We start from the raw sequence: 13736 nt of genomic DNA, 5'->3' as shown, positions 1-13736 counted from the left end.
GGTCCCCCTTCCTCAGCCCAGCCTGCTCGGCGCTGCTCCAAAGCTCCACCTGCCGCACCACATGTCCCCTGCAGCCAGTGTCCTTGCTCAGGTAGAAGCCAAAGCCCTGACCCTCCTCCCGCTTCAGAACACACAGCCGCGGATGCACATCAGGCTCTTGGGACATTTAATCCGGCATGTCAAATCTCTGTTTCTTTAAGCCAGTTAATGATCTATCAGTTGCTGATTGGATAAAAATTATTAAGGAAGTAGCCTAACCTTTGTCATCCGAGATCACTAAAGCAGGGTTGTCAATCCCTTCTTTCGGGTTGAAGGTGAACTTCCTGTGGAAAACATTTGCAATGTGCTGTAGATATTTTTTATGTAAACAAACCAAAAATGTAGTGACTGCAAGGTAAACCAGATTCATTAAGAATGTCTCAATGCTTATTGTTGTCAGTTAGCACATGTAGGAGAGGGTGCAAAATGAGGTCAAAAGGTCAAATTTAAAGAGCATTCTGAAGAACTTACTTTGGTAACTCTGGGGCATCCACTGGATCTGTAATAAACAATTAAAATGTATTAATCAAAATAAACTATGCCTAGAAAAAAGGTAAACAGAAGGAGTCACAGGGGTGGTACCTTTAAGGTACTAATATGCAGTGCACCATTTAGGGGTAAATAAGTTACAAAGGTGCAACTTTTGATACGGTACTGCCCCAGTGACAGATTTTATACCTTTTTTTCTGAGAGTGTGCTCATATCATGATGTGTTAACTTTTAAAGACAAGTGAAAGAGTCTTCAATAGAGTTTAATATTAACCGTTGTCCAGTGGCGTGTGACTGGTAACCAGAAACTTGCTTATTTGCAAAAGACAAACAATTTTCGCTAAACACTTAAATGGAAGACATTAAGCCTTTCTAAAAATGTTCTGAATAAACATGTAGGACACAATATTTTATTTTACTCATTTCCATATATTCAAAACCACTATACAGTTCCTTAACAGGGCGTTGTTTTTTTTACAATATTTGCCTGTGAGATGCACTGCAAGCACCGAGCTGTTTTACATTAAAATAACACTCAGGAGTTTGCCTTCACAGAAATATGATTTAAAATCACACAGTCAATCTGTACAAAATGCTGACAAGACATGAGGTCAGAGTTCAAAAGGAAAATCTTTAGCTGACCGGATTCACTGCTTATTTTTGTCTGTACCTTTAGTTTAAAACCTTTAAAAAAACAAAAATGATGGTAATGAGGTAATGAAGACATCAGCTTAAATTGTAACTCTTTGACTGTCTAAAAACATTTTGAAAATCTTTAAAAAATAATGTTCCAAATTCTTAGATGTTTTAGTGTGCATCAAAATAAATAAAGGGATATAAATATATATATATATAACTATGACACTGCTAATATCACACCTATCCATCATTATTACTAATACTTTTTACTAATTACTACACTTTTTCAAGACCTTTTTTTTTTACAGTAAAGGTTGTCGATCCCCACTGGTTTATAAAAATAAACCCTATTAAAAGTTATTTTCTAACATTTACATTACAGGCTGCTTAATCACTGCAATGGAATATATTGTTGTATATACATACATTATATATATATATATATATATACAGTGGTAAATTACCTGTGGTGACTCTCATGATCCCGCTGAGCCCTGGGCTTCGTAAAGGGTGCAAGGTACACATTTAAATGAAGCATTACAATGCTTTTGTCAGTATGGCTCCTCCTTGTTCCACCAGGAGATTAATATTTAATCTCAGGTTTATGAGACAACTGCCATCATCAGATGAAGTATTACATAAACAACTGTAATTAAGACGACTGACTACAAACTCCGCAAATAAGTCTGATTGTTTTTGAGATAGTATGAGCAGCCTCTTGTTATTGAAAGTCAAAGCAATACTGAATGACAAAAGTCTTACATCAGCACTTTGTTTTATTTTGATTTTATTGCACAGCAAATTTCAGTCATAATTCATATGATAACAAGGGACACTCAATTCTCCCTGAACACAAATGCAAACGAAAATGGCAACATTTGTCATCATGCAACAAGGTTTTTTTCAAGTAGTAATCTGAAAAATTCTGGAATACCATATATTGATCTTTCCCTCAAACAATCAAATAACACACATTTGTCACAGTGTTTTCTCAAAATGACCTAATGCTAAAGTAGACGGATATGCTGTAAAGACAATGATTAGTAAAATCAACCCTTTACAAACCAAGTGAGAAATATTAAAGGGATAGTTCACCCAAAAATGAACATTCTCTTATTGTTTATTCACCCTCATGCCATCCACAATGTATGGTGGATGGTATCCTTTCTTCAGATAAGCACAAACAAATGTTTTTTGGAAAAATAATCTATCTCTGTGAGTCCATATAATGCAAGTGAATGGGTGTCGCTTGGTTGACACACACAGCGATCGTGACGGTAATCTATACGAGATTACCAGTGGATGAATCAATGTCTTTCGAAGCGAAACAATAGGTGTGTTTAACTTCTTAACATTGCTTCTGGTCTACTGTGATACAAGCGTTCTTGAGAAGGGTGTTTTGACATGACGTAAGTGCGTTGTGAAGCTTGCGCAAGAAGTGGCTGTCCTCTGTGCTTCAGTGTTACTTGAGAATTTGAGAAGACAGTTGGCCCGAAGAGAGTTTTCATAGTCAAAAGAGTTTAAAATATGAGTATTTTTCTAACACGCACCAATCGTCTTACTTGAGAATAAGACATTGATGCATCCAATGGGATCGAAGAAATTAGACACACCTATTTCTTTAGCTTCAATCGTAATTGCATCATTTTGTACCGGTCCCTGTACCCGTATTACTGCTCTTTTCCAGTAAGCGCAAAGTTTGCCTCACAACGCTCTCTACTCGCCGGAAGTGCATCTTTTTCCAGAAACTCGGGTGCTGTTTCCGACCCCATTCCAGGTCTTTCAGGAAGACCAGCAGTTGCTCGCGTACACGGCCTCTATCCCAGGAAAGAGAATTTTTTCCAATAACGCTCAGAATGGGATGCCAGTCCTCTGAGATGTCTGAACCCTCTGTTACAGAGGCCAGGACTTTCACCCGCCGGCCCTCCTTCACCCGAGGACCACCGCGCACGTGCAGCGACTGCTTGCCCACATCGGTAAGCTGGTTCAGGTACAGGCTGGAAGGAAGTATAAGCATTAAACATCTATTAACATCACAAATTAGCATGAAATTAGGTGGATTTATAAGATGGACTATTAAATAAAAACAACATGTATTTTTCTACTCACTGTACTGTGTGGATGCTGGGATGTTCACGACAGGCATCGACCAGCGTGAGTGCTGCATTGTCTCCGATGTTGTTGTAGGCCACATTCAGCTCCTTTAACATGTTATGCTGGCCCAGTCTCTCAGCCAGCATTTGTGCCGATTGGTCCCCGAGGCCCGTGTGCATCAGATACAGCTGTTGCAGTGAGTGGTTACCAGACAGAGCTTCCAGTAAATGGCTGATGCCGGCGTCCGTCAAGTAGTTGTCACACAACCTGTGATCAGAGCAACACACAATTCACAAGAAACACTTGCCTATACAGCCTATGTATAAATACACTGATAATTGAGTACTAGTATGAAACTGAAAAACTGGTTCATGTATCATTTCATTTTTCTGGATTAACCTGTAAAACATCGTCACAGTTATACATTTACATTTGGCCACAACCTTCGGCGTCTTTCATTTTCTCACAAAGTTTTTTCCTAGCTCGTTTCTGTATGAGTCAATACTGTCAAATACTAAAATAATATGCCAAAAATGTATTATAAATATTGACAAATTTGGCATTTACTTCAATGATTGAATGAAATATGATTAATAAATAAAACTGTAAAAAAATATGATACAATAAAACTAAAACTATTAAAAACATTTTAATTAAAATAAAGCTGAAATAGTATAAATAAATAAATAATAAAAATAAAAAAAAAATATAAAAAAAAAATAAAAAAAAAATGTTCTGGCAGCTAACTAAAAGGGTAAAAAAATTAAATAAAAATTAAATAAACCTAAATAGTAATATTTAAAAAAAAACTATAAAAAAATAAAAAATCACATAGCACAATACTAAGAATTTAACTAAATGAAAACTAAACCTATAAAATTAAAAGCTACTTTAAAATATAAGTATAATAATATAAATATTAAAATAACTGATTTATATTTATATATATATATATATATATATATATATATATATATATATATTATTATTATTATTTTTACAGGTGAAACATTCGAAAAAATTTTATATCGTGCAAAAGTTCATTTATTTCAGTAATTCAACTTAAAAGGTGAAACTAATATATTATATAGACTTATTACATGCAAAGTGAGATATTTCAAGCCTTTATTTGTTATAATTTTGATGATTATGGCTTACAGCTATGAAAACCTTCACAATATTCTAATTTTGAACTTGGGGTTTTCATAAGCTGTAAGCCATAACATCAAAATTATAACAAATAAAGGCTTGAAATATCTCACTTATAGCATGCAATGAGTCTATATAATATATTAGTTTCACCTTATAAGTTGAATTACTGAAATAAATGAACTTTTGCACCATATTCTAATTTTTCGAGTTTCACCTGTATATAATACATTTTTTATTTTGTTAAAGTATTATATTATGAGTAATGACAGTGAGTAGTTTTATAAATGAAGAGTAAATAAAATGAAATGGTGTGTTTGGGTAAAAACACTAGTGATTATCTCTGAATAATTTCAAAGTGGAAGTGTATTTCCAAAACTCAAGGCAGGTAACATTTAACATGTTTTGTCCCATGTCTCAAGAATCAGTGAACAGATGCTATGCCACTAATAAATACATTACATGAAGCTTACCGGCAAAATAGAAGTGTAATTTTTTTGTCAGTAAAAATGTCACCTACCCCCTCAACCATGAATATATAATATCACAGTTACAATGTGCTATTGAAAGTAGGCTTACTGTAATGACTTAATAGTACAGTTGGGCTCAAGTAGGAGATCTCGCAGTAGAATGCAGGACTCGGGACCCAGGCTGTTAAACTGGAGACTGTAAACACACAGTGAGCAAAAACACACACGCATGCCATTAGTTTGCCGCTTTCCCAGGCAGAAAATCAATAACTAATGAGGTAATTGTGCTTAGGTGTAATTATTACTGACTGCATTCTGCAAGCAAAGCAACTTAAATGCAATCCATAGTACAAAGTTGCATGTTAAAGGTCCAATACTTTCAATCAATAAGATGCAGCACATTAAAAAATACTTTTTGGTTATTCATAAAACTTGAGGTCAGTGTATTACAGGGCATTTCAGCAAGCTTCTATTGAGGATCAGATCATTTCAATAACATGGGGGCCAAATATTATTAAATCTAATTATCAAATTCTAGCACCTTTTTGGCCAGTTTAACGTGTTGACATGAAACACTAAACACACATAATACTGTGTTTTTATGAACATTAGTATAAATTAGAGGTATGAAAGCATTGAAAAATGTTAGGTTGGTAAGAATTTCTAATGCTTTTGAAAGAAGTCTCTTATGCTCACCAAGGCTGTATTTATTTGATCAAAAATACAGTAAAAATAGTAATATTGTGAAATATTATTACAATTAAAATGAAATGCATTTTAATATATTTTAAAATGTAATTTAAATATCATTATAATATGCTGATTTGCTACTCAAGAAACATTTCTTATTGTTATCAGTTGTGCTGCTTAATATTTTTGTGGAAATAGTGATCTTTTTTTTTTTAGGATTCTTTGATAAATAGAAAGTTCAAAAGAATAGCATTAATTTTAAATAGAAATCTAATATTCATTTAATGCATCCTTGGTGAATAAAAGTATTATTTTTTTCAAAAACAAAAAGTATTGCTGACTCTAAACTTTTGAACAATACTTCTTCTTTTTTTATTGTGAAAGTTTGATCGTTTCTACACTAGCTTGACCAGACTGGGAGACTACTTTAAACCAGCTAAGACCAGCAAAACTTCTAAGGCTTTTGTTTGCTAGTTTTTGTCCTCAGCAGGAAACATGGGAAAGAAGAGCAGACTGCTAGTTGATGCGCCCTGGAGTACACTAACTAACTGCATGTCAAACATGTATTAATATTAATATTAATATTTAGCAATATCTAAAGAGGTAAACAAAAAGCTTATGTTAGATGTTCAGTATGCTTCAAAGGTTTCTACGTTTATGCACACAACACTACATGATTCAAGCATGCAAAACATTGGCTAGTTTTCTCTATAGTACTTGCAAGTCTCACTTGAGGTTGCTAGTGTGATGGAAGGCTGGCCAGAGCATCTGCAGTAACTCTGGAGTGATGTGGCAGGAGGAGAGGTTGAGCTCATTCAGGTGGAAGCTTGAGCGTGTGCAGCCCAGAACGGTGCTCAGCACAAAGCACTTGTGTGGTGTCATGCGTACGGTCGACAAGTTAATGGTCTTGATGGATTGTAGGACTTCAGCAGTGAGTCGAGGGTTCTGAAACTCATACAGCAGGACCAGAAGGTCCATGAGTTCCTCAGGAGGCTGCTTCTTCTTACTCTCCTTGATCAGGTGTTTCCTCAGCGCACGGGTGATCTGAGCAACCGTATGACTCTTGATGTTGCATCCGAGCTGGTCTAACAGCCTCCGGTTCCCGTAATGAAGTAGTCCACCCATGAAGATTGGGTAGAGTTCAAACGCCCTGGTGTCGTTTTCCTGTTGTGGCTGAGGACCATGCACTCCCAGCAGACTTTGCTCCACCTGGTCCAAGACATCTTCGTTGAAGCTGTCCTCTGAACGAAACATTTCCGCAGCCATGGTGTTCGCGATACGCCCTTTGCTAAGGCTGGTGAATCGTTCAAAGAGTTTTGGGAACAACTTTAGCAAGTTGAAAATGGCGAAGATTCGGAAAGGTATGATTTTGGAGAGGATGCTCAGTAGGCTTGTGATGTCCTCACTGGCTTGTCCCAAAGCCTCTGAAACCTCCTTAGTCAACTTCTCCAGGACACTTTTGTTCTCGCCAAGAACAACATAAAGAGCAGCTAGATATTCCTGCATGGCGGGAACAGCAAACACGTAGCGTCTACCACCAGTTTCAGGATCTGTACCATGATCATCACGAGGCACCAGAAAGAAATCAAGCACATCTGTGCGAAACACCGCCAGTTTCTGGAGCTCTTCGTCCGTTTTAGTCTTGCCGCCGACCCACTGCTCCAGTTCATCATCGGAGAACGATGTCCGTTTGTTGGTGATGCCATCAAAAGCTAGTTTACCAACAGTACGGACCACATAGAGCATTAATGAGTTCTGTTGCTCTTGTGAAGAGATGTTTCCGTCCAAAGTTATCACTTCTCCTCCAAAGTTGAGCCTCATGAAGCTGGTGTAGGTGCCAGTGAGGGTCCGAATTGGTGCCTTCGTATCAGTAAAATGCAATAAGTGAAGAGTGGCGCATGTGAGCCAGCAGTAAGATGGTAAGAAGCAGGCGGTAGCTAACTGAGTTTCCCGCTGTAGATTTAGGTAAAGCATCTCTATGAGCATCTCGGCAGCCTTGTCCGGCTTTTCGTCATTCTGTTGCAAGAGTCTACTGGTGAAGTAGGCTCTCTGGCGATCAGGATCATTGAAGCCACAGATCTGTACATAACGTTTTATGTATTTTCTAGGAACGTTGTCCACGGCAGATAGTCTGGTTGTAACCAAAATGCTGGCCTGTAAGAAAATCAACATGTTTTAGGAGCTATGAATTACAATAAACATTAATCTAAAGGCAGGGAGGTCAATGATACATAAGATTGCCCAAATGTGCTTATTATAAATGTAGTCTTATATGGTTTTGAAAAACGTTAATATGATTGTCAAGAAAAGTGTAGTTAAATGTAAAATCGAACCAAGTCAAAAGTAATAGGTAACACTTTACAATAAGGTTAATTAGTTAACATTAGTTAATGTATTAACATACATTAACTAACAATGAGCAATATATTTGTTACAGCATGTATTAATCTTCGTTAATTTACAGCTGTTCATTGTTTGTTCATGTTAGTTCGCAGTGCATTAACTAATGTTAACAAATACAACCTTTGATTTTAATAATGTATTAGTAAATGTTGGAATTAATATTTATTTAACTAAGATTAATAAATCCTGAAGAAGTATTGTTCATTCTTCTTAGTTCATGTTAACTAAGGTAGTTAGCTAATGAGCCTAATTGTAAAGTGTTACCATGTAATTCTTTTAATATAATTTTAAAAGTATTTATACACATTTTTATCATTATATTCCATTATTTTTTTATAGATGTTTCAATGTAAAAAGCAATTATTCTAAATAAATATAATTAATTCATAAATATGAATTAACCTTATATTGTCATAAAACTATCAAAGTGTCTGCTATTATAAGAGACTTATAAGAGACTTAGCAGGAGTATTAAAGTGTCTGTATTTATGAATTGCAGTTTTGATGTATTTGTAAATTAATAGATCTAGACAAAAAAAAAAGAGTGTTATGTCATTAACCCATGGTAAATTACACCACAAAACCATGACACATTTAATCTGGAACATGACATGATTTCACTAGCCAGGTCACAGAAAAAAGCTTCAAAAATAAAGAGTTGAGCGCATGCAGTACCTCAGGTAGCAGGTACTTCCTAAGCAGATTAACAACAACAGCTCCTGATGGGAGAGCCTCATTGGGATCACTGCATAACTCTGTGGAGCCGATACGAAAATCCAGCTTCATTTTCTCCATTCCATTGAAGATGAAGAGGATATCCTTAGCATTGTCATTATCTCCACTAAGATAAGGTGTCTTGAGAAGGTGCATGTATTTCCTGCCAACAAGGTTTCGAAGGGATGATGGTTTGGATAAATGGGCGAGATCCTCACAGGAGAAGGGCAACACAAGTTTGAACTGGGAGTAAATAGATCCAGCACACCAATCCAGCACCAGTTTACGGACGACAGTACTTTTCCCTGTGCCGACAGCCCCATATAGCAAAACATTTAGTCCTCGTGCCTTGTTTTTATTATTAGTAGCATCAAACAGCTGCTCAACTGTGAGAGAGGGACGTGGAGATAGCTTTTCCTTTGCCTTGAAGGGACTAAGGCCTCTATCCTCATCAGGATGACGCTCTAGGATAAGTGGCTCCACATGCATAGTTTCGGGAGAAAAGTAGCCACCGAATTGCCTCTCTTCTTGAGGAAGGTGGCTGAACCATAATGCCAACTTCTGTTTGTGGATCTCAATGGGATCTGTCGGTTAATACAAGCATGAAATACATTGCTATTTTATGAGATGAATGGTCATTGATTAAGAGGCACTAAATCACTAAGATATTTTAATATGGCATCCACATGTAAACAATTAATGCATACACTCACCTGTGACAGGCTCATAGGTGCAAAAGAACCTGGAGTTGAATCCAGAGATGGAATAGCACATCGATGTTCTCAGTTCTCTCCATGTATTTCTATAAGAGCTTGTTTTATTGCTGATGAGACAACACACAGACAAATTCAAAACATATTTACTGAAAACACTTAGACATAGATGCTGCATCAGGAAATGTTGGATTAATATCTCTCAGAATTATACTTACACTGGGAATGGCAAGTGACGTTGTTTTACACTATCGCAGACGCCATCCGATCGGAGGCTTAAGTTAAAGGCTGAAATGAGCAATTATTATTTCAATTATACAAAACAAAATAAACAAACAATGATATACATTGCCTATGCACACTGATATACGTCTGATATTCATTACCATAAAGTTTGGGGTCAGTATGATTTTAACATCAATACAATCGATTTTTTATTTAAAAATAAATTGTTTAACTTTCTATTCTTCAAATAATCCTGAAATAAAAAATTATAATATAATAGAAACACTTAATTTAAATTGTAATAATATTTCACAATAGTAAAGTTTTTTTCTATTTTTGATCAAATAAACGCAACCTTGGTGAGCAGAAGATATGTTTTTTAAAAATGTATTTTGTGTGTGTGTTTATATATTTTGAAAGAAATAAAATAAAACTCACACATGATTAATTGATTATTTAAATTTTTAAGGTTATCGAACACCTACTTGTTTCAAGAGCCCTGGTGTGAAGTTTGCAGCAGACATCTTTTGATGACCCTCGGTATCTCCATCTTAACACTTCCGTTCCTGATGGCCTTCCAAATCGCCACATTTTGACTAAAATCACCCCCTAAAGTATGATATGTTTTGTCATAGTTACTTAAAAGGTTAAACAGGTCTGGAAACTGTGTAGTACAGGGAAACCGATGCTATAATCAACACAGTAACGTGACGTGATCTGAGAAAAACAAGCCAAACCTTGTAAGGTCACTCCTTTGGGTTTGTGTTTCAATGACACATGATGCTTACACAGGAACATGATGCACAATTTTTTTTTTTTACCAACACACCCAGTGTTCATTTTGGATAATGTCTATATCTAAAGAAACTCCATGATGCATAACTAATTAGTGTGAACAATGTGGCATTTAAATACTTCCCAAATAAATTCCAGACATTATATAAATTCTTCACAAGATGAGTTGAAATTCATCAGTCAAAGTTATATTATTGAATGATCAAGAAGGTAAAGTGATTAGTCTGTGTATTTACGGTAATACACAACAGAAAATGTTTGTTCTAACGACTGTGATGAAGACACTTTGAAGGAATGACCTGTCACCACACCTGTACCTAACCAATAGTCGAAACTCATTTTCATTAAGTCATTTACAACATAACAAGAATACTCTGCATCTAATTCATCCAATGACCACCTTAGACCAGTGGTTGTCAACATTTTTGACTCCAAACTCCCATTTGTCCAAGACAATATTCAAAGGCTCTCCTATCTAAGCTACAGTAAGATTCTAAGATTTATTGGGGCCCCTGGAAGTTTTCCACCACTGGTTTAGACCATCTAGAAAACAGCTACCACATTCCCAAACACATTTAACAGCACACGGCAGATATTTCAGACAGTTACAGTCCAAAATAACCAACAATAAAATGCTTAAAGGTGATATTTAACAATATGTATCCTTTTTAAAGCTTAAAGAAAATTGATACCAAGTATTGCATACAGTGGCAATGGCTGCCCCGTCTAAAAATACTACAATCGGGTCAGAACTTAATCAGGTCAGTGTTTATCATATTATTAGTATTTATTATTATTATTTGACTGGTTAGCAGTTTCATTGTCTGTAAAACATTTTCATATATCCAACTGCACTTTAAAACATTTCGAACAGGTCAACTGTTTTGTCTGTAAATGTAAACAGAGCATGCATTCGTCACACGTGCCTGTCATGCATCTTCGAGTGTGATTAAGAGATTTAATTGAATTCGTCAATTCGATTTTTGGAATTCGACGCAAACTCAGTTCTGAACATGGTTTCAGACGCGTTGTTGTGACGTAACTTACTTTATTTCAATATAAATCACCCTTAGGTGACATGATGAATGAGCAACAGAGCAAACCGTTAACATGAGAAATCAGACGTAACGATCAAGATGCTTGAAATTAATGCAAGTCTCTGTACCTAATCTAGAGGCTGGGAATACGGTGAATTCTTCCGAATTTTCCCTCGAACTCTGCCAGCGTTCTGACGCTCAGATCAAAGCCGAGGAAAGCGTCCATTCTACGGCAGGACGATGAGAGCTCTCCGGTCTCCGCTCTGTCTTCCTGCTAAGCTAGTCAGTCGTAGTACCGCCCACAAACACACATTTTCAACTTTGCTCTTCATTTTTTGAAACGCCATAGTAGCGAAGGTCAAATTACTTAAAAGCCATAATGTAGACATAGTGAAACCAGACGAGTTGGATTATAATGTTAAAGCATAGTGATTTTTTTAAAAGTTATATCCTACCAGCAACTTAAAATCTACAATAGACAATAAGCCTTCTTCAGGATTCTGCTTGGGTTTTAGGCTAAGTCTGATACATTTGATAAGGTATATTCAGACAGAAAAATCATACAGCTACACAGCATGTCACAATTTTATAGGCCCACCCAAGTATGAATACTTTTGACATAATATTATGCAATGTCAATTAGCTGTTTTTGCCCTGATCAAACTGACACACCTACAATTTTCAGTATCAAGTCCAACAAGTTCTATGGACATAGCTATAAGGGTTCCTCAGGGATGATGAATGCTTCTACTGTAAGCTCTTAGTAGCTTCATAGCTTCAAGGAATTCTGGGTAGTTCACAATTCTTAGAAAGGTTCTTTGATGAAACATGAAACAAACAGGTTGCTCATGGTATCCTTCTGTTTTAGTTCAATGAGTCAGAGTAATCAATGTTCAAAATATTTTTCTCTCTCTCCAAAATGCACTGTCAGATGGCTTAGTTTTTACTTACTGTAAGAAATAAAATAAATTAGAACAATTAAAGTGTTTATTATTAAATTATTCTATGGACCAATATGGATACTACATTCAAGCACAGTGTTTCAGTGTTTGTTACTTCTGATGGGTCTCAGAATTTTATTTCTAAACACACTACATACATTTGGCAGTATGACATGTTAATTAATACATTGCTGATATACATAATATGAAAGGTTGTTGGTCTAAAAAAAATTACAACGTTGTTTTAATACATAATTTTGTACCACCAAGTAATTACATCAGATCTCAAGACGAAAATACTAAATAATCCAAAAAAAAGAAAGAAACCTATAACAAAATATACTATACAAAAAGATTGATACAATGGTTTAACCCTCTAAGCGCCAAAGTCGCAAAATTGCGACAAGACGTCATACTTAATAAAACAGGCTGTAGATCCTAATATGGTGTAATATCTCATTTGTATTCCCTACCACTAGATGGCAGACATGTAATACTTTGATTCAAGACCAAAATGACGTCCTGTTCCTATTCAAAGTATTGGAGAAAACAGCAGAGCAAGTGAGCGCTCGTGTCATTGATGCGGAAGCAGTTCAGTTGTGAGATTTGTGAGAGAAAATCATCAAATGGCTAATAAAAACTTGTATCGTGAGGATGTGTTGCAAATGTTATTCGCCGATTCTGACTCTGAAGGGGAATATTTGCCTTTTGAAAATGACGATTCTCAGCTCGCGCTTCTCCCGGTACATCTTTGCCGCGCAGTGGTGCAGCTCGCGCTTCTCCCGGTACATCTTTGCCGCGCAGTGGTGCAGCTCGCGCTTCTCCCGGTACATCTTTGCCGCGCAGTGGTACAGCTCGCGCTTCTCCCGGTACATCTTTGCCGCGCAGTGGTGCAGCTCGCGCTTCTCCCGGTACATCTTTGCCGCGCAATGGTGCAGCTCGCGCTTCTCCGGTACATCTAAGGTGCAGCTCGCGCGCGCGTGAGGCAGATCTGGCCGCGCCCGCGCTGCTCGTAGCAGGAGGAGAGGCGGTGTGACACGGGGCAACTAAACAGGTCTTGTCTACTTGTGTTTGTGTGTCATATGAATATATATGTGCCCCATACATGGAATCAGAGTCCCTACTGTATGTAAATGGAAAATCTCTACAGCAAAAGGCCAACCGCTACATGCATTCGGTTTGTTTCTACCATTTATTAGTAATGATTTACACAGTTTGTTTACTACTTACTATTTACCTGAGCATTCAGTATTGTGCAATATAGCATACAGAAGGCGAGGGACATTTTGGGGTGAAAGAAGTGCTGCATTTTATCATTTAAACGTGACTTTTCATGAA

The 13736-nt window shown here is 36.6% G+C and overlaps 1 protein-coding gene across 2 annotated transcripts; it reads right to left on the bottom strand.

Annotated features, from left to right (window-relative positions):
- Positions 1-1927: 1927 nt before the first annotated feature.
- On the bottom strand, positions 1928-11757 carry nlrx1 (NLR family member X1). 2 transcript variants are annotated; one of them, XM_079610589.1, is made up of 9 exons: positions 11586-11757; positions 10111-10234; positions 9619-9688; positions 9401-9510; positions 8649-9271; positions 6301-7724; positions 4990-5076; positions 3277-3528; positions 1928-3164 (listed from the first exon to the last, which is right to left on the bottom strand). In XM_079610589.1, exons 2-9 carry the CDS (start codon positions 10214-10216, stop codon positions 2810-2812), a joined length of 3027 nt encoding a protein of 1008 aa, XP_079466715.1. In that variant the 5' UTR covers positions 10217-10234; positions 11586-11757; the 3' UTR covers positions 1928-2809. The 2 variants fall into 2 exon arrangements, with proteins under 2 accessions (XP_079466715.1, XP_079466716.1); XM_079610590.1 differs by lacking the exon at positions 4990-5076 and having other exon boundaries at positions 11586-11734.
- Positions 11758-13736: the final 1979 nt, after the last annotated feature.

Source organism: Phoxinus phoxinus (assembly GCF_949152265.1).
Source record: "Phoxinus phoxinus genome assembly, chromosome: 4".
Taxonomy (NCBI): domain Eukaryota; kingdom Metazoa; phylum Chordata; class Actinopteri; order Cypriniformes; family Leuciscidae; genus Phoxinus; species Phoxinus phoxinus.
Note: the sequence above shows the minus strand (reverse complement) of the source record. Positions and strands in the feature narration are given on the sequence as shown.